This window comes from Perissodus microlepis, chromosome 6 (genome assembly GCF_051167445.1).
Source record: "Perissodus microlepis isolate ML-2025 ecotype Zambia chromosome 6, ASM5116744v1, whole genome shotgun sequence".
Classification (NCBI taxonomy): Eukaryota; Metazoa; Chordata; class Actinopteri; order Cichliformes; family Cichlidae; genus Perissodus; species Perissodus microlepis.
In genome coordinates, this window is record NC_140466.1 from 33241848 (window position 1) to 33265879 (window position 24032).

The 24032-nt window shown below is 41.9% G+C and overlaps 1 protein-coding gene across 5 annotated transcripts; it reads right to left on the minus strand.

The window, feature by feature from the left end:
* Positions 1-2118: 2118 nt before the first annotated feature.
* On the minus strand, positions 2119-19233 carry LOC146386053 (F-BAR and double SH3 domains protein 2-like). 5 transcript variants are annotated; one of them, XM_084932086.1, is made up of 11 exons: positions 13487-14121; positions 10171-13061; positions 7917-8014; positions 7469-7621; positions 7238-7372; positions 5875-5958; positions 4217-4400; positions 3909-4132; positions 3462-3672; positions 3310-3374; positions 2119-3227 (listed from the first exon to the last, which is right to left on the minus strand). In XM_084932086.1, exons 3-11 carry the CDS (start codon positions 7950-7952, stop codon positions 3174-3176), a joined length of 1146 nt encoding a protein of 381 aa, XP_084788212.1. In that variant the 5' UTR covers positions 7953-8014; positions 10171-13061; positions 13487-14121; the 3' UTR covers positions 2119-3173. The 5 variants fall into 5 exon arrangements, with proteins under 5 accessions (XP_084788212.1, XP_084788213.1, XP_084788211.1 ...); XM_084932087.1 differs by lacking the exons at positions 10171-13061; positions 13487-14121 and adding an exon at positions 18591-19233; XM_084932085.1 differs by lacking the exon at positions 10171-13061.
* Positions 19234-24032: the final 4799 nt, after the last annotated feature.

Consider the following 24032-nt stretch of genomic DNA (forward strand, 5'->3'; position numbering starts at 1 on the left):
AAACAAAGAAGAAAACAAAGCTTGTATTCTATTTGATTTTCAAGATATTGAACTTTATTTTTTCCATTTCACCGAGTTCTTTTTTCCATGTACTTTTTGTCCAATAATTTTTTTAATAATCAGATTAATGTTTATTTTAAAATTAAGAATTATTTATATTTTTTATATTTGCTATATACTGAGCTGAAACATCCTTCTGTGTAGTCATGTAACACATTATTTTAAAATAATATATTTTAAACAGGTGGATGCAGGAATTAAGAGTTAAAACAGAGTCTTGTTCCATTTAAGCTATCTTTATTTCACATTTATTTGTACACAATAAATACAGTTAAACATCCATGGGTGTGTAAATACGACGCCTGGCAGCCTCCGCATAGCCGACGCTGTAAAACGTGGGAGTTTTTACGTCCTTTTTAAAAAAAATGAATTTCAGATTCTGATTTGATGCATAATCAAGACCAGTAAACAAGTTAACAAAAAATTCTCTAATGGAAAAGAAACTTTAGGTATTCTTTTAATACAACAGGGTAAATGCAAACTTCAAAAATAAGTTTGATGTCATTCAGATCTCAAGGAGATCAACGAGAACGCAGCGTCACGGCTGACGGATACCTCTTTTCCTCTGATCAGATTCAGCTACAGTTTAATTGTTTTTGTTTTCTTAAAATCCTAATTCTAAAAACAAAAAAGGGGAAAAAAGCTGTGCCATTACTTGCACAGATATCCATCTCTAAGCTCTCCGTAAACTATCAATACGATCGATAAGTCATATCTCAATCAAAGACACTACAATGGCTATTTACGGCTAAATAACAGGAAGTATTGATACCAATACGGCTGGTAAACAAACATCAAACAGGAAATATTGAACAAAACATCCACAATACTGAAAAGGAATAAGAAGACATCAGAAAGTGCTTCACTATAGATTTTAAACTGGACAGCTAGCAGCTCAGGATGGTTTCCTCCTTAAAAATAAAAGGCATCTTTAAACTGCACATGCTCAGTGTAAACGGTCCTCCCCAACAGCGACTGTTACTGGCATCATTAGTGTCGTAAAAACAGTTTTTTTCTGTATTATGCAACATAAAAACAAAAGAGTTAGACTGTGTGTTTACGTGCTATGTTTCCCACTTTAAACTTTTCCTAAACATTAGAAGGGGAAAAAAAGATAAGGGATCCAAAACAATCACAGGTAAAAATTGCCACTTTTCCCTTGTTTGTGTAACCGCGAGCGGTCACATGTGTCGGCGGAGAGGACCAGCCTCTTTTCGAGACTTTTGGTTTGCTCACAAGTGCAGCTCTGTTGCATAGACGTGAATCTGATGGTGGTAACAAAGAGCTACGACGTGAGACACAACGGGGGCGAAATCATAACTATAACATAAAAAATTCTTTCTTCAATCCATAAACGAGGAGAAATTCTGCAGCTAAGGCATCCATAACACGATCAGTTAGAAGTGATGTTTTCCGACGAGCTGAAGGAAGAACTTATCTGTTTTCTTGTAGAGACTTTAATGTGAAACCGGAGCCAGGAGGCAGTTTATCTTAAACATCATCGACTAATGAAGCCAAAAAAGAAGTGAAAACATGTGCAATACCCGTGTGGAGCACGGGCAGCCTAAAGATCGCTCAGGTGAAAACAGAAAATTGATTTATGGTTTGCTGATGATGTAATTAGCGATTATCAGACTATTTTTGCCGATTACTGCTCACAATTTCTTTGTATTTTGACTTCAAACAACATTTTTTTTTTGCGATTAAGTGTCAACAGAGATACAGAAAAGTGGTTACACCTAAAAAGCAAGGTCACTGAAGGCAGCGGTGTGGTTGTACAATGGTGCTGTAACCTTGCCCTGTCACCAGGGGGCGACGTCAAAATATCTGCTGTTGTCTTGTTGGCCCTTGGCTTACGGTGCATTCCAGATTGAGTCGGAAGTCGGAATTCCTGAGCTCCCAGTAGTAATTTTCATCTGGAACTCCCCCTCAACTAGTATTTCCTTCTTGGAAAGTCAGAGCAGCCTCAACAATCCAAGATGGTGACAGAGAACATAAACATAATCTGCTCTGTCACTCACCTGTATTTGTGACTCATGATATAAGCCACAGGCTAAGCACTTACCACATTCTATCAATGAACGTGCTGCAGCTAAAATAAATCCCATCTTACTTTGCTTTTCTGACTTTCCTGCTGGAGTGCACAAACTCGGGAATGACGTCACTGCCAAAAAGGACCACAGACATCAGAACATTGACACAGCTGCCAGGTTGGAAAAGTGAAGCAACAAAAAAAAAACTGTACTCTATTTACAGGCCACCAGGGGGCGACCCCTGCGTCTGTAAAAGACTTCTGGTCCTATAGAGGTCTCTGGGACCTCTGAACAGTTCCCTGATGTGTTCAAGGGTTCAGTTTCTCATTTCAGAACACAGCTGAAATTATCAAGACTCACTGAAGGGGTGTGAAATGTGTCTAAATCTAGGGAACAGAGGCCTGATCGACGATATGTTCTGCAGACTCGTGTCTTTGTTCATAAACAGAAAAATGAAGGTAAAACACAAACGCTTCCTTCAGTTTGACCTCTCAAAGGTCAAGGTCAGTCCAGTCTAACATGTTTTACTTTAACATGAAACGCTGCTATGACCGAGTCTCAAACAACAGAAAATCCAGGGTCTGCTCATCAGCTAACCACTCTGTTTTATGCTGTCGGTGGGTTAAATATCATGAAACGCCTCATTCAGTCAGCTGCATGTTCTTTAGAACCAAACTGGCTGCTCGAACTGATGAATGATACCACACTGAGCTCTCTGCAAGGGAACGAATGAGCTCGACTCCCTAAAATATCAGCTAGCGAGTCCAAACACACTGATTTTTATTAACGGATAAAATGATGTTAACTTTTCTATCAACTTCTTTTGCTCGTTATCACCTTATTAACTGTTCGGGGGTGAGAATGAAGCCTTGTACAAACTCTGGGTAAGGTAGTGTTGAGAAACGAGAACACTGAACGGGAAGTTAAAAGAAAAAGGCGCAGCGGTGTTCCTTCTCCGAGTGGGGGGGCTTCTTCCGTCTGCAGGCGTCTTCAGGAGTTTTTAAGTTTCCTTGGGTTTCCTTTGGGAGTATTTTTACGAGTCCCTGCTCGAGGGGGTGCCGCCTTCACACCAGTGTGATCTCAACCTCCTCTCGCCGCTTCACCTGCCCGCGAGGATGCTGCTTCGGCACGTACCTGTAAAAATCCACCGGCTCAGTTAAAATGAAGATAAAAAAGGTCTGCTGTCATTTACGTCACCACAGAAGGTTTTACTCACGGGTCGGATGGTGCCACCGCCGCTCTCCGGGTATTTGGGGGGTTGGGGGGAGCTTTGTGCTGGACCTGAAGAGGGCAGAGGAGGCAGATTATTATTCACACCAGCCTTTTTTGTTACAGATAACCACTCACAGACAAACCAGAGATTCTCACTGTGAAAGGGGCTTTTGTGTGGAGCCGGCGGCGGTCTGTGGTGTCCGTTGTGATAGGAGGGTGGTCGGCCAATGGGAGAGGCTGTGGCGCTGCAGGGACTCGACACTGGAGAGGACACGGTGGGGGTCTGAAGGGGGCTGCTGTGGAGAGGTCCCGGCTGGAAGGGACCACGAGGGGAGCGCTCGCACTGAGAGAGTGTGGACGGGGAAGCCTTCAACACAAACAGTGGACAGGTGTGCAAACTTTAATATTTTATATAAAATAAAAAGAAATAAATTATTTAACAACACAGTACTTAGTGTCATAAATAAGTTGCTACAGTAGATTCGTACTGCGCTGATGTAGAGGCAGCTGATCCAGGGGGGGACACAGTGTGTGTGCGTTCAACCAGAAGAACTTTAATTGTATAGAACATGAAATTTAGCGGCTAAGTCAGCGTGAGCCTACCTGTGCGCTGCCGTCTCTTTGCCCATCTCCATTCTCGCTGGTCACGGTGAGATCCTCCACAAGAACTGCGGGGAACACACCAACAACGCCGTTAAACTCGCCCTCCCAGAAGCCATCGTACTCGTGGGTCTCTCTGCTCAGGATGCGGATGATGGCGCCTTCTGGGAACGACAGCTCATCTTCCGTTTGTCCCGCGTAGTCGTACGAAGCCTTTGCGAATGAAACTGCAACACAGACAGTGGCAACGAGGGTATTAAACAAAGCAGGAAATCAAAACTCCGATATTATCTGGTGGAGGCGGATCTCACCACTGGAGTCTCCGTTGACGGAGCCGGTTGGGAGTTCGGTTTCAGGTTCGGTGGAGTTGCTGGAGGAATGGGATCGGGCGTCCAGCGCGGCCAGCGACTGCAGCATGCTCAGCAGGCTGTTGGAGGAGGGCAGCTGCAGGTATTTCTCCGGGACGTAGCCCACCTGTCCGCTACGGTTTCTGGCCTGGAAACACAGACAATGCACACAGACGATGACAACAGCCAAAAATGTTTCAACAGGAAAACTCCTAATGAGAAAAAATAAAGTCAGATGTAAAGAGTAGGGCTGTAACAATATCACTGCATCGTCGCCAGAATTTAATAACAGCCACAAAGAGAATAATAGGAGAGCTTTTGTTCTCTCTTCCTGAATTAACGAGAAATCTAAAATCCTAAACAAGCCTCTGCTGAATTCATGAAGCTTGATTTCATGAACACCGGTGGCCTCCCCTTCCGCTGCTTACTTATTTTCATTCAGATTGAAAACACTCAGAGGTATTGGGATCTCTGTTGGGGCATGCTGTGGGGAATCACAGCACTAAAACAGATCTATATAAATGATATTGCTCACATTTTTATGTATGATTATATTCATTAAAATAAATACCCCATTAAAACACTATATCTGTATATGAGAAGATAATCACCTAAGTAAATATACATAAAATATTGGCTCAACACGTGGAACATTTGCACAATGGCTCACAGGAAAGCCAGACTTACACAATAAACAAAAGTAAAACAGCAACAATGCACAATGTTCCTTCAGGGAAATGATCGGAAAACAACCACACACAAAGTACACAATGACTACACACCAGCAGCTCTGCAGAGGCGTTTATAAAAGAATGACTTCACACAATGATGGGAGCATCCACAGCTGACATTTCTACATTTAAGTATACACCACTGACCACCCGAAAAATGTCCTCAAAGACTTCTCAAATTTTCTCCCAAAGGTCCAGGAGCAACTTTGTAACAGTCTGTGACAAACAAAGTGAAAATGATAACTAAGTAGCTGGGAGATCATCAAATTAACATTTTATATCCATGACCAGGTCACTCCGCAGATCTAAAACTGATCAAGAGTCCACGAACCGCTGTTAAAAAGCAGAAGCTGACAAACTGTGATCAAACCGGAGCGCTGCTGAGGCAGGATTGGATCACCATCAATCAGGATTTGGCCCAGATTTTCAGTAGCTGCACTTAAGGTATGAATTTAAAAACTGCCTCATTCATGAATTATTGCATTCACAAACTTGGGTGCCATGCCCGCCCACCTGCCTGCCCGGCTGGGTGACGAGAATCTCCCATCAGCCCTTTACGGCTGCGGGGCCAAAAAAAGAAGCAGAGAACTGTGTATTTGTACATTTTTTGATTTGTCTTCTACCACCCAGGCCAACCTGACCTGCCTCAATGCACCGCACGCATTTTAGTTGAATTATTCTAATTCCTGAAGCCACATCAGTCCAACTGATCCCAGAGAAACACTAAAACGTCCAGTAGATAGTCTGTACCGGTGCGAGGTCTTATAAAAACTGAAACTAAATGTTTGTCAAACAGTCTAAGAGCCAGAGAGTGAACTAATACACAAAACAACCAACCCTCAAACATGAGAGTGCTTCTGCTACATAACTGTGTTTGTGTTATTTTTGTACCTTGACCCAGTCCTCCATGTCGCCATCATCGATGACCTCCAAGATTTCCTGCTCCTCGATGGTCAGCTCGTCTGGCTGAGAAGCCTGCAGACAGACAAACACGTTAATTCAAATTAAAGCTGCGATGTAACAGTTTAACCATCTTCATTTCACCCGTGATGTATATTTTTCAAATACCGCCACACTGGTGAACGGACAAAAATGCTCACTGTGGCTTCAATAACATCAGCCAGAACACTGAAGAAAACACTGAGACCATGCCTGCATTTATACCACACTTTACTCAGGACTCAGGTAATATAAAACAACTAATACTCCAAAGCAGCACAAAACTCAGACTTACACTAGAATTTCTGTACAAATTCAGAGAGCAGGTGTTTTAAACCTGGACACAGAATCATTAGTGCCACAAAGTTTGGGAAAGTCAATCTAAATGGGGGTTAAACACGACTGGAACTGATTAAAAACAGCCAAAACAAAAAGTGGCTTTACTTCAAAGTCAGAATTATAATTGGTGACATGTTAAAGATCCACGTCCAATCCAAATATTTAAATCATGTGTGGAGAGGTTAACCGTATTTACATCTTAATAGATTTTATGACGACATCCATCCAGCAGGGATGGAGGAAATCCCAGCCAGCTTTGTAGGCTAACACAGAGAGCATCCACATTATAATGCACCACACAGACGGCAGACTTCAACCACACTTTCAGAAAATATAACAGGAATGAGTCTCCAGCTGTCTGCGTCAGTAACAGAAGCTTTAATCTAACAAGTTTGTCTTTTAATGAAGGAGGAACCTGGAGAGAACCACAGAGGCACAGGAGAACATGACAAGACACTTAAAAAGATTTAAATATTAATCATATAATTACCAGAAAATATGGTTAAACCTACAGAATCTTAAAAATACTTTTCCTTTCACTTCCAACTGTTTTATGTATTCTGCATGAAAATGAGGTTTACGGAGGACAGAAAGTGTAACTCTGCAAGTCACTGTTCTTCTAAAAACACATTTTTTGTGGCTCCTGAATCTTCATCCATCAATATCCAGCTCCACCAGCTTCCTGCATTTTCTAATAATGACTGCTTCTGTAACTCCCAACACGCACTCCCCGTGCCTCGAGCTCGAGGCAAGGCCGGCCTCTGCACGTATTTTAAAGAGTTGTGAATACAGAAAGCGCAGAGATGCTGCAACAGCAATCAAACAGTGTTTTTTTCCAGAGCAGCGACACCGATTGTTTAGGAGACTAAACTCAGACTCGACTCGCTGCAAACACATGAGGCTTTGTAGATGTCACCATTTCTCTGGGCACTGACCGACTCATCGGCTACGACCCTGCTTAAGCGTGTGTCGTTACCTTGTAGGAGTAGAGCACTTTGCAGGTGAGTGGATAGTTTTTCAAGGTGCTGGAGGGGCTGGAGCTGCTGTCATCCAACACTTCACCGCTGTCCTCCATCTCCTCTTCATCCTCTCGCTCCAAATCTGCTGTTACCTACGGATGTTAGACCGACATCTGCGTTTAGGGCACAAATCTACAGCGCATATACTTCAAAACTACAGCACTGTGGAATTGGAGTTTTCGTCTTACGGAGAGTGAAGGATCGTGGGTACTGAGGTTGTTCCAGCGCTCGTTCTCCAGCTCCTCCATCACCTGGTTCATTGCACTCTTCAGCCACGTTTCAACCGGGACTCCAGCCTCCCTTAGCAGGTCCAGCCGGGCCTCGGCTTTCGCTTTCACCGTCTAGCAGCAAAAAAAATAAAAAATAAAGGTGAGTTAAAGACCACCAGACTTTTACAACCCACTGACAAGCCCCCCACCCCCCAAAGAATAAAGAAAACACAATGAGATTAGTATGAAAATAAAATAAATACTTAATGTGTTTTAAACACCTCTGCTCTCTTCTAACAGAACATTAATCCTTTAAATCTGTCACTTCACCTTTCAAACCAGCAGGTGGCGCACTGGGGCAACTTTAAATAAGGAGAAACTGATTCAGAAGATGGAGAAATCGCTGATCTAGAAGTTCAAAGGTTACCTCTGCCCTCCGGAGACTCTGCCTGGCCACCTCCATCTTGATCTCCAGCTCGCTGTTGTTTGGCTCCGAAGCTTCCTGGGTCCCGTATCCTCCAGGGCCTGAAAACAAAACAATTACAACTATTGTGGTGACGTATACAAAGGAACACATGGAATAGATGGAAACGGTCCAACAATAAAGCGATCAACATAACCAGGGACATCTGGAAACAGGTCGCTGCACGAGCTGTGCTCACTTATCTTAAACCAGCTTTCGCAATAAACCAGTGAGACGGAGCTCTTATCAATTTTATCCTTTCATGCCACAGTAAAATATGGAGAAGTTTATGATGCCGAGGTTTATTATTATCATCCAGCTGACCGGCTTCGCTGCATTAAAGGCCAAATTCCAGTTTAATGGAAAAAAGTGACACATCAGTGCATTTTGTACACTTCCTGCAAAGATTTTCCAGGGATTGTGTGAGTAAGACAAACCACATCAGAATAACTCCAAACCCAAACACAGACATAACACGCACGTTTAGATTCAGAGACTTAAACTTCCCAGAGGATTTCCTTCTCTTTGCAGAACGTCACACTCATCATGTCCAAAGGGTCATTTTGACTCCTCTGGAATTGTAAAAACTGTTAAATTAAAATCCCATGATCATCATATTTCATGACTTTTCCTTATATGGGTTTATTCATTATATAGTGAAAGCAAAAGCAACAAAAATTACCACCACTCATACCTTTAACTGCTGAGGATATCATTTTGATAGGCATCGAAATTTATGTCAATGCCAATTTTATTTATAGAGCACATTTCATTACATGCAAAATGTGCTTAAACAGAAGAGGCTCAAGGCAGTGAGAACAAGAAAATAAAATTTAAAATAGAGATTGCAAATGCATTTTGATTAGAAGGCTGCAGTAACGTGAGCCAGAGCTACCTAGACATGACTGATGGGTAAATATATTGCCTCAACTGCTGCTGTTGCAGGATGGGGGCAGGTCTAGCATTACATTTTTTCTCAATATGAAAACATGGACTAATTTTAACATATTTTTAAATCCACAGATTCTCCAAAAAAGCTACAGGATCTATTTTTAACAATAGAGGGCTCAACAAGTAATCTGTAGCTCTAAAACTAGCAGATTTTTACACCCTAAGAGAGAATTTAAACATCAACTTTGTGGGACTTTTTTTAAGGTGCTTTATGTTTAAAACCGGAATTTGCCAATTTTTTTGCTTAGCTTTATGAATCTAACAAAACACAGAAAAGTTGTTTCTGTTGCGAAACAGCAGATGGTGCTACGCTGGCACTGACCGGATTGTAACAGATGGACTTTCAGGACGTTTCTGTGTCGAACAGCCATCCAGTCAGATCGTCGATGATGATGATGTGAAGTTGAGAGTTGTTTCCTCCGACGTTTCGGGGTCCCTCCAGACCCCAGTGTTTGTCATCGTAACTTACGAATGTGCATCGGGGTTGCGAAATACCCCATCGCCATTACTAAGGGGTCACAGTGTACCCACGGAGTAGAGAGCACCCCCATTCCTCGCGAAGGCCGGTTTACGCGTAACTTGGGGCCCACCCGGCTAAGCGCTTGCCTGCGAGGAGCAGGAGAATGGAGCAGAAGGAGGTAGGAAGGCGGCAGGGAGAGTCTGAGGCCCTCAAGGAGGGCGGTTTACGCGAACTCTGCCCTCTGTAAAGCCAAGCGTCCAACAGCGAGGCCCAGGAGAACTGAGGAGAGGGCTGGTTTACGTGAAGACTACCCTCTGTAAAGCTGAGCGTTTGCAAGCGCAGGGTAGAAGGACCAAGGAGAAGGAGGAAGGAGACGATGATGATGATTATGTGAAGTAACTGGTCCCTCCAGAGCTGTATCATTTTGAAATATACATACAACAAGCCAAACCACACCTTGGTCACACCAACCCTTTTCCACCCTGAGGATGTCCAACGCCATCCCAGTCTGGACTGTCAAAGGTGACTTTAACGCTACCTGTTCTGACATTCCTGCTCATTGCATTTCCTGGTCAGATTAGCCAATCTCTGCACATTACAATAAACATACTCAACATGGTCAACATTCTACTGCATGTTATCTCACAGTATTATAGATTCAAACTCTCCGATCTAGATAAGCAGTATGTTTATCTAGAGCTCCACTCTGTCTCTAAATATTGGATTTAATTTTTATGTTCGGTGTCCAATTTTAAGAATTTGACCATAAGTAAAATTAATGGTGTTATCACCCCCATCGGGGCTTACCTTTCCCACTTTTGATGATATTCCTCCCTCGATTATTCGCAATTACCTTCCTTTGGTATCGAAAAACTGTTGGTGTGGTCAAGTGGGTGCTATAGGAAAAAAGCTCAGGACAGAACAGTTATCAGTCATGTGTTTCATTTGCATATATTTGATTTCATATTGATCCTCTGAGTATAATGGTACATTTGAATTTGAATTTATCAAAACTAAACACAATAGGTTTTCCTTTCTTTACTTTGCTCTTGTTCTCTTGCAGTACCACATCCTATCACATGTCCCCGTCGGTTCTATTCTACTTTTCTAAATTATTGACTATTTCAATGGAGAACCTAAATCACGTGGACCAGTATTTGTTTTTACATATCTCTATTTTGAATGTGACAAGCCTACCATTTCCCTATTATTCATAGATATTGTTAAAGTTTTGGCTTTTTCCTCTATAAAATTTAATTGACTTTTTACAGTGGCCTGATATGGTTAATAGTAACATATTTTCTCCACTGTAACATTTGACACTTCCCCACAATATAATGTGATACATTAATTAAAACACAGCTAATAAAACACAATTTTCTTAATGCAAACATTAGTAACTCAAAATTAGCAACCAAAGGGTTCAGTCTGCAGTTCACACTCTCATGTGAAGCTACATTCTCCCCCTTTAGTCTGTCATCCTTCTGCTCCTGCAAAAACAAAACAAAGCCAGACAAAACATCCACCCTTCTTTTACAGGCTGGGTGAATTGTTTGTGGACATTTACTAATCCTAAAGTCAGCACCGTTTTTGTCTCCGTATCAAGTCAGTTAAAACTTTTAGTCGTCAGTCCATCACAGTCCAGTTACATGCATACATCCACACACATTCATACCAGATATTGCTGATAATGGAGTCTCACGCGCGACCTATTCAAGCATCCATCACCAGCAAGATGATGTCATCATTTTAAAGGAAAACAATTCCTTGTTTTTTGGACTGGATTGACGCGCTGCAATCCTTTTAGACTCAGGACCATCTCATGTGATCAATGTCCCATATAAGTGAATCTCTCCAGGGCCCATTATAATCATGGAGAAGCACACTTTGCAACTGTTTTCAGTAAGAATATTTCATAGCACTTTAAATTTCAATCTTCCAGGCCTGGTTTAAAGAGCTGACTGTTAAATCATAAACTCACAAAATATGACCACCGGTGAATCACACCACTCAGACTTTCTTATTTCCGTGCACTGTAACAAAAGCAAAAACAAACGTACCCAATAAAATACTAATAACATAACACCTACTAGGGCCCGTTGCAGACATATCCAAACATAAAACCATCTCTCTCTCTCTTAGAGAAAGAAAACAATCCAAACCTCACTGATAAAATCAACCTAGTGCTAAGCAAAACCCAAAAATCAAACAGAAATTCACAGGAAAGTTTTGCTTCCTCCCGGGACAATATTGTGTGGGAATAAGAACCTCAGGTGCTATAGCAACTTTTGTTCCTCCTTGAATTAAATCTCAATCACAGAAAATGCGGTGCTCTGAAATAAAACTTTGACTATTAATTCCTCATTTTCACTCTGTACCACTGCTCCTTATCAGGCTGTGTGAAGCACAGTAAACAATTCAGTCGAGGCCTTGAGCAGCCGTACACAGACATCACGCGCAGACATTGTTTTCATAACCAAACTGTTTTAGATCTTGTCCCTTAAATCTACATAAATGCCCTCTGGGTGACATAAAACACATTCTAAGTAATCAATAGCTTTTTATAAAAATTATCTACTTGGATGTTTGTGTGCAGCATTTTGCATATCAGCATAAGCATTTGTTAGCAAAGCATTCTTCATTGCATCAGCATGTGTGTGCGTGTGCATCACTCTTCATTGCACGAGCATGTGCATCACTCTTCATTGCACGAGCATGTGCATCACTCTTCATTGCACGAGCATGTGCATCACTCTTCATTGCACGAGCATGTGCATCACTCTTCATTGCACGAGCATGTGCATCACTCTTCATTGCACGAGCATGTGCATCACTCTTCATTGCACGAGCATGTGCATCACTCTTCATTGCACGAGCATGTGCATCACTCTTCATTGCACGAGCATGTGCATGTGTATTTGTATTTGGATCAATTCTCAGTGAATCAGCGTTTCGGTTTGTGTGTGATTTCTCACTCAATCAACGAGTGCACATGTGTGTGTGTTTCTCTTCATTCTGGGTCAGTGTATTTAGGTGTGTGTGTGTGTGTGTGTGTGTGTGTGTGTGTGTGTGTGTGTTCGTTCATCACTTTCCTGTTCTGGTGTCTTGGGTAAACCACGGCCTGAAGCGTGCCCTGGGGTCCTGCCCTCCTCCTTTTCAGTCTGTTTGTGACCATTGTTGCTGTTCAAAGTTCAGTCCGTCCTGGTTCTGGCCCCAGTTGGGGCAGTCCTTTTCTCCAGTGTCCATGCTCACTGCAGGTGAAACCTGCATCTTCTTCCGTGTTTTGTCCGTTCTGAGGTGCCTCCTGACCTCAGTTACTCCTCCTGTCTCTGGCACGCCCTTTTACTGCCCGATCATCCGTGTTAGTCCATCACTGTCCTGCACAGTGTTAATGCAGAGTTATTAAGGTCAGCCTTCTTTTGCTCGGCCTCACTTTTCATTCGGGCTTAATGGGCGTCTCGTCACAGCTCTGTCAGCTGAAGCTGTCTGAGAATTTTCCTCCGTGTAGTGAAACGGGCCTTAGGTTTAGCGCTCTCCGTCTCTGCTGCCTGAGATCGCTTTCCTGCAGCACTGTTGACATTCTCAGGCTGTTGTTGTGGGTCCAGCTGCTACAGCGTTTGGTCAGGGTCACATCGAAGATGGTAGAGGGGAGAGCAGGAGTCCAGGTCAGCCTCAGCTTCCAGGGCCGGCAAAGCAGCCTGTAATCAAGCATAAAGAGAAAAAACAAAAACAAAACAACAACAGGCGAACAGGAAAATGATGTTGTGTTGGCTGTGTTATTCAAAGAGGGGAGAAACACTGGGCCAGGCCCTGTGTCAGCCTTCTCTCCCCCTTTTTTTTGTTACAGACATTTTCATTACTATCATCAGTGCCTAACCGTCCAGTTTCTCTCTCTCTCTCCGGTCAGAAATCCCAATATATGTCATGTATGTAAGTGTAAGCGTGTCTTCATTGCATATGTATTTTTATAATCAGGTTTAATTCATGCATCTTTGCACTGAGCTGTGGATTCAAGCTGTCTCACTTCTGATTCTTTCCAAAAATAGTTTCACATGTAACAACTTGTATATGTGTTTTTCTATTCATTAATGTAATTGTTAGTTAGTTGCTCTCTTTATTTTACCTCTTTGTTGTGACGTGGTGGACATCTATAAACCATCATAAGTTCAGCCTTCAATTTCAATCCAATTATATCCTGTACGTTTGCACTCGAACTCGTCCGGGCTTGACCTCTGACTGGTCCCTGTCCCTCTCTTCTCACAGTGTCCTGTGTGGCCTTGAAATCTCCAGCAAATACAGTCCAAACTCAGCTGTCTCTGTTTCTTCTCCGTTGATCTTTTCGGTCTTTTCTTGTAGGTCAACTCCCAGCATGGCTGGTTTCCAGCTTGTGATTCAAAGCTCATGTTCCATCAGTGGTGTTCATACATGCTGCTGCTTGACCCTTCAGTGTTATTGGTCAGTTGCACTGTCTTTTGCCTGCGGTTAACTCTTCAAGTCCACGATGTTCTGTCGGTCTTCATCAGGAGATTAATTGTCCTTTAAGCTTCTTCTCAGGGTGGGGACAAAGTGAGAGGTCAAGCTGTAAAATTTTAAGCCAAAGCCTGGCCTGTTTGTCGTCCCAATTCTGTTAATCTATCCTTTTGCCGCTGTACTCGAGTTTCCAGGTTGAGAGAAATCCACCTGTATTAACACACTAAAACATTCAATTAGTATTTCTTTTCTTAAAACATCCATTGGCTTCATCTGCCTAGATTTTACTCTCTCTCTCTCTGGGTGCACACTTCACACAGTCAGGCAGTTGCCTTTTATGGGCATGCAGATTTCCTGTCACCCACACTGCTTCCTATCACACACACAGCTACTCACACCCAACAGCTGCAAAGCCGTCTTCACGTTATCTATGCACACACTCAGTCGCAATCATCCGCTCCTCAATATGAATAAAACCAGTAGCAATTATCCATAAAAACACACACAAACACCCTTAAGAAATTTCACTGTATCTAATCATTCATTTATAATCACCGTGACAAATGCAATTCATGTAAAGAACATCCACTATAGGTGAAATTTCAATTCGGCAAGACCCCGAAATAAGCATGCCTTTTATCTAAATAAAAATAAAATTCCTACACCACATCCAGTGCTGAAATTCATACTTGATCACACCCTATATAATGATAAAATCAAATAGTAAATAAGTTCGTCAAACACAACTGCTTATATGTGATGAAACTGAAACAAAAACCACTTAAAATCTTACAAAATGCTGCTTCACACCACAAAAATGAAATAATTCAGCCCCGTATTCATCACTCAACTCCTCCACTCAATCTCACCCTGCCGACTGAAATGCCGGTCTAAATCATGCACAATTTGTCTCTTCTATATCAAAACCCAGCCAAACATCAAACATTCACCGTAATCAATCAAAACTTTATTTGTAATATTTTAATCAGCAAAATCAGCGTCTTAATTACAGGCATGTAGCAATATTTACGACAGCATTTACACAACTGATAATGCACTCAGCCTTTCACTGCTTCCTCATTTACATTTTCACACACACACGCAGTCTAAAAATAGCCTCAGCGCTGGATCACAGACACCTTTCGCACACAGATCTCTTATTTTATATTACAAAGACGTCTTATAATTACAACTGCAGAGATGGTCAGGCCTTTTAACACCTACACAATTTCGACAAATTTAAAGTAACGGTCCAACCGATAAACTTCCTGAGTGTTTTTGCGATCAATTTAACCAGTATCCGTCCCGGACGGTGGCCCGATTTCTAGTGCCCTAACTGAATTTAAAAGCGTCAACCAACCCAAACTTTGCCTCAAGCTCTATTTTTGGCATTTCACAGCCAAGGCTTTCCCCGAAGTTTTAAGTTAAGGTTTCACGCCCGAAGTCCGACTTCTGCTGGCCAAAAAAGCGCAGACCACCGTTCCAAACGGTGAGGAGACTAACTCCTAGCTTATTCCAGGATGCCCTGTACCCCACAGTTAAGCCACACTGAACTAACCCTCTTCACCGAGAGGTCAATGTCGCGCGTCCACGACAAGGAGGGAGTGTAAACTCCGGGCTATGTGCTTCTTAGTAGCCCCGCTGCCGTTATAGAAAAATTTATAATACTTTGAAACAACAATCAACACCTCAGAAAAAATGTATGACTGACGCAGGTCCAACCTTATGACCAATGGGGACTTTAACCCACAAAATAACCAATTACCTATTATACCGAATTCACTTAGCAGTCCAACTGCTTTAAACTCTCTTAGCAGTCCAACTGCTTTCTCTTTACTCAGCACTGTCACTTACAAACTCCCATTATCATTATTTCAACTTTCAAACCTCATGAAAATTTCACCAAAATCAAAACAGACTTTCACCAGTGATTTAGTGAGTAGACTTTAATTTTCAATGTCCAATTTGGCACACTTTGGAAATAATTCAACAGGTATGTGCCTCACCTTTTAAATAGGCCGGCCTTTGTCCACTCAGTTCGATCACCGGATCGTGTCTGCGCATCTGACCGCCCTCTGGACCCCGGATTTCTCTGTCCAAACCTCCGAACTCACTCCCTCCTCAAGTCACAGGACAAGCCCCCAAAATGTTACGAGTTCAAATATTGAGGGTGAGCACAAAACAATAATGGTCCAGAAGAGCTTCGGTCAAACAGTGATTTTAATGAACACGCGCGTGGGGAGATGAACACTGCCCACAGACAGCATCGATCTCCGCCCAACGATACACAAGCAGTTGTTTTATACCATCAGGGTTTACTTTTATGACGCCCCCTCATGCGTCAAGCAGATACAACACATGCATAAGTTTCAAAACCACAAATGTTCTGTTGACACATTTAAAAGGACATCTTCTCCGTCTCGAGGCCAGGTGCTTCCTATTAATCTTCTAACTCTCGCTTATCTCCTGGAACAAACTGTCCCTTAGGCAGACACAATTTTGCAGTCACAAGCTTTTGCAAACTATTATTTGAACTCTTACCTAAATATGAGTCTAACTACTGTTTGTGTGTCTCGACCTCCAACGCACTCAGCCTCACCCCGCCCGTTGATGCTTCTAACCTTTTACCAGACAGAAGCTCTCTGTGATAGGTGTAATAATCTTAACTAAGAACATGTGTAATCCATTGAATAAATGCTTTGATGAAATGATAATTAATGTAATGGTAATGATGATGGTTATGAATAGTAGCAGTAAAATATTTCCCTAATCTCCACACCGAGTTATTCATCTTGGAGCAGTTTGTGTGTGTTTAACAACTCCACAACATTAATAGATGATTCCTTTGCTCTAAACTGAAGATTCGTTTATTTTGGGTTTTGCACATTTTGTTTCTGAATAATTGTTTCATTTGTAAATTCTTATTTCTGTGTTATGTAGAGAAATGACACTCTACATATTTGAAAACACAGACTTTGACCATCTGCATCCACTGAGGAAACACAGCACTACAAACACAAAAGTAGATTTGGTGGAAATTTCAAACAGGACTGCCTCATAGTGTGTGACTGTGTTGACTATAGCTAAGGACATTAATGCTAAGTCATGATTTTCTCAGGATGTTGCTGCTCGCTGACTTCAGCTTACAGCAAATTCCACTTCTGCTCACCCAGCATTTGTTTCATGTAAAGTACATTTATGCTTTTGATCTGTATTTAATGTTTTTAATTGAATGTCCCCCTCTTCTGTATGTGTGACTGGATGTGGATCAGTGGACCACATCCACAAATGGCAATTCTGTGAGGAACAGAGAAGGTCAGCCACCAGTCAGTCAGAAGTTTTTCTTTTTAACGAAAATCAATCAGTTGATTTCAACATGCCACAGACACTCCATCACACTAATGCAGGGACCCATAATGAGACATCAGTCCTCTGAGATCTGAGAGGAGACGGTTTGTATGAAGTAAACCATGAGAAACAAAGTTTATCTGGACATACTGACATACAAAAAGCTTAACAAACAACACAGAGCATATAATTAAAGTCCTTTTGTTGGCTCTGTTGGGCATTTATAAAGAGACCATGCCTGGTAAGATAACACAACATTTATGCAGCACTGGTCACACTGAAACACAACAGCTTCTCATTTGCTTTACCTCACTAGTTGCTGCTGAAAGTGTAATTTGAACTAGAAAGCGAAAATTTCAGAAGAAATTTTAAGTGTGCCTATGCTGCTAATCAGTGTAGTTTGCCATTCAAACGGCTACAGAGAGCAAAACTCAGCAGAGCAGCCATTCTCCACCATGAACTATGGTAAAACCAAACACCGCTCACGCCTCACAGATGACAGCTTACAGTTTTGTGTAAAGATGAGGTGACTTCGTACAGCCCCGATTTGCAGACGCTGTGCACAGAGGTTCATGAGCAGAAGTCCCATTGTACCACGGCAGACCCGACAATGTTTGCATGAACACGCTTTGAAGCATTACGTTATGGACCACTTTTCACACATGGTTGGTATACCCACACAGCCGGCTGTAGCTTTTCAACTCAAAGCCTGACACACACCAAAAAAAAAACAGCCGAGAGAGCACAGACTTTACGCCTGAGAGGCGTGATTGCAGATGCCGCTCAGGTGGGTCCACTTCCCCTGCAGCGGCACTGCACTCCACGCCCCGCCACACACATCAAACACGTAAAATAAACATTTATGCACTTTTGCATTCACTTTTTTTTTTTTTTTTTTTTTTTACACAGTGTTCTGAATGATTAACAATGGTCTACAGCCAATCTTGTGTTTTATTATACAAACTTTGGTTGTAAGATTCAGATAACTATTTAATAAAAGCTAAATATTTTATGGGAGTAAGAAAGAAAAGTATATCTTTGTGCCCCCCTTTCCCTGTTAATGCCCTACCTGGCCCCTGGCAAAAGCTTTGCTAGATCCACCCCTGCACAGTTACCAGCTGTTTGTGTCTTCTTCCGTTCTACCTGAAGTAGGGGACAAACTGTGTTCCTTTTCAGCTCAATAGGTAATATTTTCTCTGAATGCCGGACAATTCCGTTTGTACGGAACGGTTGGCAACTCTACAACTAACCCTTATGAATAAAATAAAGTTCAACATCAGTAACTCAGCACGCACACAGTTATTGTAAGTTATTGTAACTGATTGTAAAAAGTCAGCACAACGAAAATAAACTACACCTAAACTGGGTTTATATCTGACCCAAATAGAGCGCAGTTCATAACTTCTTACCTGAAATTCAGTTAACCTGACGCTCTGACCGGCAGCCGCCTTGGGTCTGCTTCTCCTGCCTTCAATTTCCCTGATCCATGGCTGCCATCTGTTTGAGCTCCGCGTTAGCCACCACCAGTCGATCAGCGGCTGCCTCGCCGCCTCATATGTGTCTTTTTCCCGCATGTCCTTTCTGTCATACACCGGTGGCTAGCTACCCTTTGTTGGAGCTCCGCGTTAGCCGCCACCACCAAACAACTCAGTTATTTTTCCACATCGACCAGCATCTGGACAACCACCTTTCACTGTTTTTACCATTACTAAAATTAATAATTGAATCATCGGCCCATATAAACGAAAAACAAGTTCAGCTGAGACACAGACTCTTTGTGAGCGATCGGGGGCTGAAACGAGTGTGAGCCGCCTCACTGTAAGCCAAGCCCGGGTGCTTTTGAGCAAAGCGGCGCTAGCCACGCTAGCTAGCTAGGTAGCCAGCTAGCAGCAACATGTAAGAGAACTGTTGCTAATATGGGATGTCTTGATAAAATGAGCAGATATTTGAAGTTTACACATCTATATTCTCGCCTGAAAATATCTTAAAAGTTTATTTTGTGACCTAGAAACACGAATAAGAGGAATATAAAAACAAGGTGGCAGCCGCCATTGTTACACTCGATAGAGGTGTGCTATGAATTGTGGGATATGGAGTTTTCCACGGAGCATACGCCCTTTCGCTTACCATAAGTATTCAATGGTTCGAGCAACCTTAAAACTTCCAATGGCTCCTGAAAGCAGCGACGCTGTGCGAGCCGTTGATATTGTCGTCATTACGGTAATCCAAATAAGGGTAGACAGGCCGTACCACTAGGCCTTTCACATGGTGAAAGTGACCTCATCCTCATAGGGAGCAAAAAGACAAACTGAACAATTTGGGGATTCAGACTTTTATAATCCTTAAAAAATGAAGAAAAATTGTTCTGTGTCAACAAATATGAACCATCCTGACACACTGACACAAATGATCTGCTGTCTATAAGCAGGACAATTTTTTCATGAGCCTGGGTGAAGCTAATTTGCATGAGTTTAACCACCTGGTCAAAAACTGGCATGACTCTGTTATCACTGTAACTTTCGCCTGAATGTTTGCAGTTTCAGGTCCCACTGATCAGTTTTAAGTACAGTACACGTTTAACAATGTGTAAGCAGACTACTTTAACCTGCAATTTACTGCATGTTGTTAGGCTGCATGGTACAACCACAGTCTGCTAACCACCCGTGGTGATCGAAGGTTTTGAGGTCTTGTTCGAACTACTGATGAAGTTTTTTCAAAGCTTGTTAAGTTTCCCAACCACATTTCATCCCGATGGTCCAAGGCTTACAGCTTTATGCTCACAAACGTACTTCTGTAATTAATCAGTGACCAATTTTAAATTACAGTGTGAGGAGCATTAATGAACATAAATCAGATTTAACAGGATTACGTGTTTAGGTCAAGAGACACAGACCTTCATCTTTAAGAGGCTCTTCTTAAATGTCTAATCACGATGTTTGTGTTTGTCTGCAGCATCACTGCAGCAGAGAGGGTATAACACAAGGCCACAGTCATGTGGTATTCTGTCCTGCTATTAAGTGAATAAAATACTGAAAAAAACATCTAGACACTAAATACAGTCACTGTCCACTTCATTAGTTACACCTTGCCAGTACTGTTTTGGACCTTCTTTCACCTTCAGAACTGCCTTAATTCTTTGTGGCACAGATTCAACAAAGACCTGGAAACATTCCTCACAGTTTCATATTGATATGATAGCATCACACAGTTGCTTCAGGTTTGTCGGCTGTGCATCCATGTTGCAAATCTCCTGATCCACCACATGCCAAAGATAATCTGCTGGATTGACATCCGTTATAAGATACTGTGGTCATAAAACGATGGACATGGTCAGCAGGCAGCAGCACAGCTCAGAGAGCTTGTACCTCTAGAAAGGCCACCTGAAGTTTTCACCAGCGAGTTAGAAAAGAACAGAGGGTTCCTCAAACAGTGTTTCCTAGTGTTTCATCAACAAAGTAGAACTTATTCTTCAGACTGTGCAAAATTTGCTTTCATGGTTATCCTGCTGTGAGGGTGAGCTCTGAGATGGGCCGAAGCCATGCTGAAACCAAACCCAAATTTCATTGCAAAGTGTTTATGACAAAGAATTTAGCTGATGCTGCGGGCAATAGGCTGTTTACCCTTAACCAAAGTGAGAGGAGGTTTAGCTCTTTATCTCACACCTCATCGTCCTTATGACTGCTTCATTGACTCGCTTACTGGTCCTCCTTCACCTTCCAGTAATCAGTATAATTTTTAAACCCAAATGGGTCGTTTCGGTTATTTGAAAATAGCATTTTCAGCAAACGCACCAGGAGTCTTTCAGGCCCTAGTCAATGACATCCTTTGTGACTTCATCATCCACATTTTCTTTATTTCAACAATATTCTTAACTTCTCCCAGTTGTTTTATACCTGTCAAGTCCTTCTCAAATGTCTCCTAGAAAAAAATATCTCAATTTAAAAGGTGAGAAATGTGAATTTCATGTTGATTCAGTGTCATTCCTGGGCTTTATTGTTGAAAAAGGTCATTTAAAAGCACACTCAGTCAAAGTGGTTAAATGGCCAGTTCCCTCAAACAGGAAGCAGCTTCAACAATTGCTGTTTTGCTGACTTTTACTACCTTTTATGATTTCAGAAAAAGAGCTCTATTGTTATCAAATTCAAATTTTATTTGTCACACACACAACCATACACAGTATGACATGAGGTGAAATGCTTGTAGCTGTGCAATGCAATGCCCGACCATTAAATGACAGTGGTTTTACAGTATTTACAATTTACAGGTTATTACAAAATTTACAGATTTAACTTAGAAATTTACAGTAAAAATGTGCAAATAGCAGAAAGAGATTATAAATTATAGGAAGTGTGCATGAAGAAAAACCAGAGTACATGTGGTGATGTGATGTGTGTGAGAGTCCAGTCTTATAGTGATGTGATGTGTGGGAGAGTCCAGTCCTACACCTGGTTCAGGGCCCGAATGGCCTGGGGGAAGAAGCTCCTCCTCATTCTCTCTGTTTTGGCCTTAACGGAGCGGAAGCGCTTCCCAGACCTCAACAGTGAGAAGAGTCCATTGTTGGGATGGGAGAGGTCCATCATAATCTTCATAGCTTTGGTCTTGCACCGCTTGGTGTAGATGGACAGCAGGTCAGGGAGCTCTGATTGAATGATGCGTTCGGCCGAGCGCACCACTCTTTGCAGATCTCGTCTGTCCTGCTTGGTGCTGTTCCCAAACCAGGCGCAGATGTTTCGCGTCAGGATGCTCTCGCGTCAGGATAAGGCTTGTAATTCCTCGCCTTATATTTCCTCCTGTAGTGTCAGTACACTGATTAGGGCTTATACAGAGTCAGACTGATACACACGGTAGCTTGTTTACATTTCCACTTATTCTCTTTATTAACATAACACAGAAGTTACACACACACATAACTGGGCATAGTGCCCGCTACTGGCGATAGCTTGTATAGCACACCATATATTTTGGTTCATACATAACATCTACCATTGACCAATCTCACCTGTCCTAAGGTCTTTTTTCTCACTTCCTATCACTTCCTGTTCCAACACATGGTTGTGTTTTTGTGTAGCTTATCTGGAGAGCCAAAATAATTAAAAACTTATAGATAACTTCTTATTTCATAGTTTAATCTTCACTTGCTTCATCCGAAGCACACTCTCTTGTATTCACTTACTGTATTTTTAGGAATTTTCTAGCTTAGCCTAGCTAAGCCAGATAACACACACCAATGAGTTAAGCTACATGAATGTCTTAAAGCCATAAAGACCCGGATGACCTCTAATTCCTGCTTTTAAAACTGAGGCAATTGTAATCGGCCCTGAAAATCTTAGAAATATGGCATCTAACCAGATTCTTACTCTGGATGGCATTACCTTGGCCTCCAGTAACACCTTGGAGTCATTTTAGACCAGGATATGTCCTTCAATTCACATATTAAACAAATATGTAAGACTGCTTTCTTCCATTTGTGCAGTATCTCTAATATCTATTACTTCTAGGCTGCACTACTGTAATTCATTATTATCAGGATGTCCTAAAAACTCCCTGAAAAGCCTTCAGTTCATGCAAAATGCTGCAGCAAGAGTACTGACAGGGAGTAGAAAGAGAGAGCATATTTCTCCTATATTGACTTCTCTTCATTGGCTTAGAATCAAATTCAAAATCCTGCTCCTCACATACAAGGTCTTAAATAATCAGGCACCATCTGATCTTAAAGACCTTGTAGTACCATATCACCCTATTAGAGCACTTCACTCTCACACTGCAGGCTTACTTGTTGTATTAAAAGAGAATTTAAAAGTGGAATGGGAGGGCGAGCCGTCGGTTTTCAGAGCCCTGTTCTAGTGAACCAGCTTCCTCTTTGGATTCAGGAGACAGACACTATCCCTACTTTTACGTAGAGATAGTGTCCCTGAGCCTGGTTCTGCTGGAGGTTTCTTTCCGTTAAAAAGGAGTTTTTCCTTCCCACTGTCGCCAAAGTGTTTGCTCACAAAGAGTCATGTGGTTATTGGGTTTTTCTCTGTATGTATTTTGCATGGTCTACCTTACAATACAAAGCGCCTTGAGACGACTGTTGTTGTGATTTGTTTTCTGTATAAATAAAAATGAAATTGAAATAATATAATAATATAGTTTAATAAGATTATAGTCACATGGAGACAAAGGGCACTATCAATTCCTTTAGTACGTTTTCATGATAATATAGTCATATTTTTAGTTTATGTGCAGAGAACAGAGACAGTTTGCTGAAGTACAGATGATGGTGTTGGGCCATCACCAGAACAGCTTCACTTCATTTGGCTGTGATTGGTCCAACTATCAGGAACTGTAATTATATGATGAAACACAATTCTTTCAAGCTGGCCTGAGACCTGACATCTGTGAAGACTATATCATATAAATAAATCCTTTTACGAGTCCACAAGAAACACCACAAATCACAGGGCAGTCTGTGATCTTTCAGGACAGAGACATCAACAACAGTGACAGGACCCTCAGCGTCTTTCTACTGAAGCTGTCAGGCCCTGCTCAAATTTGAGCCACAAGCCTTTGGATGAAACTTGATTCAGGTCTTGACCAAAGTACATTTATGGTCAGTTCATACTGTAGATCTTCTATAATAAATCGACGGTTTACACAATACTCAAAGTTTCATTTCTCAGCTTCATTTCCCTCCCAGCACTTTATGAAAGGCAAAAGCAAAAACTGCTGATGAGTAACTTTGCATAAATATGTGGAGTATTGCAGCTTTTCATGCAGCATGATACGGCTTCATCATGACACTGGTGACTATACAATGGTCACCATTCAGACAGAAAGGCAGTTGTTAGAGGGTGAATGGCAGGAACACT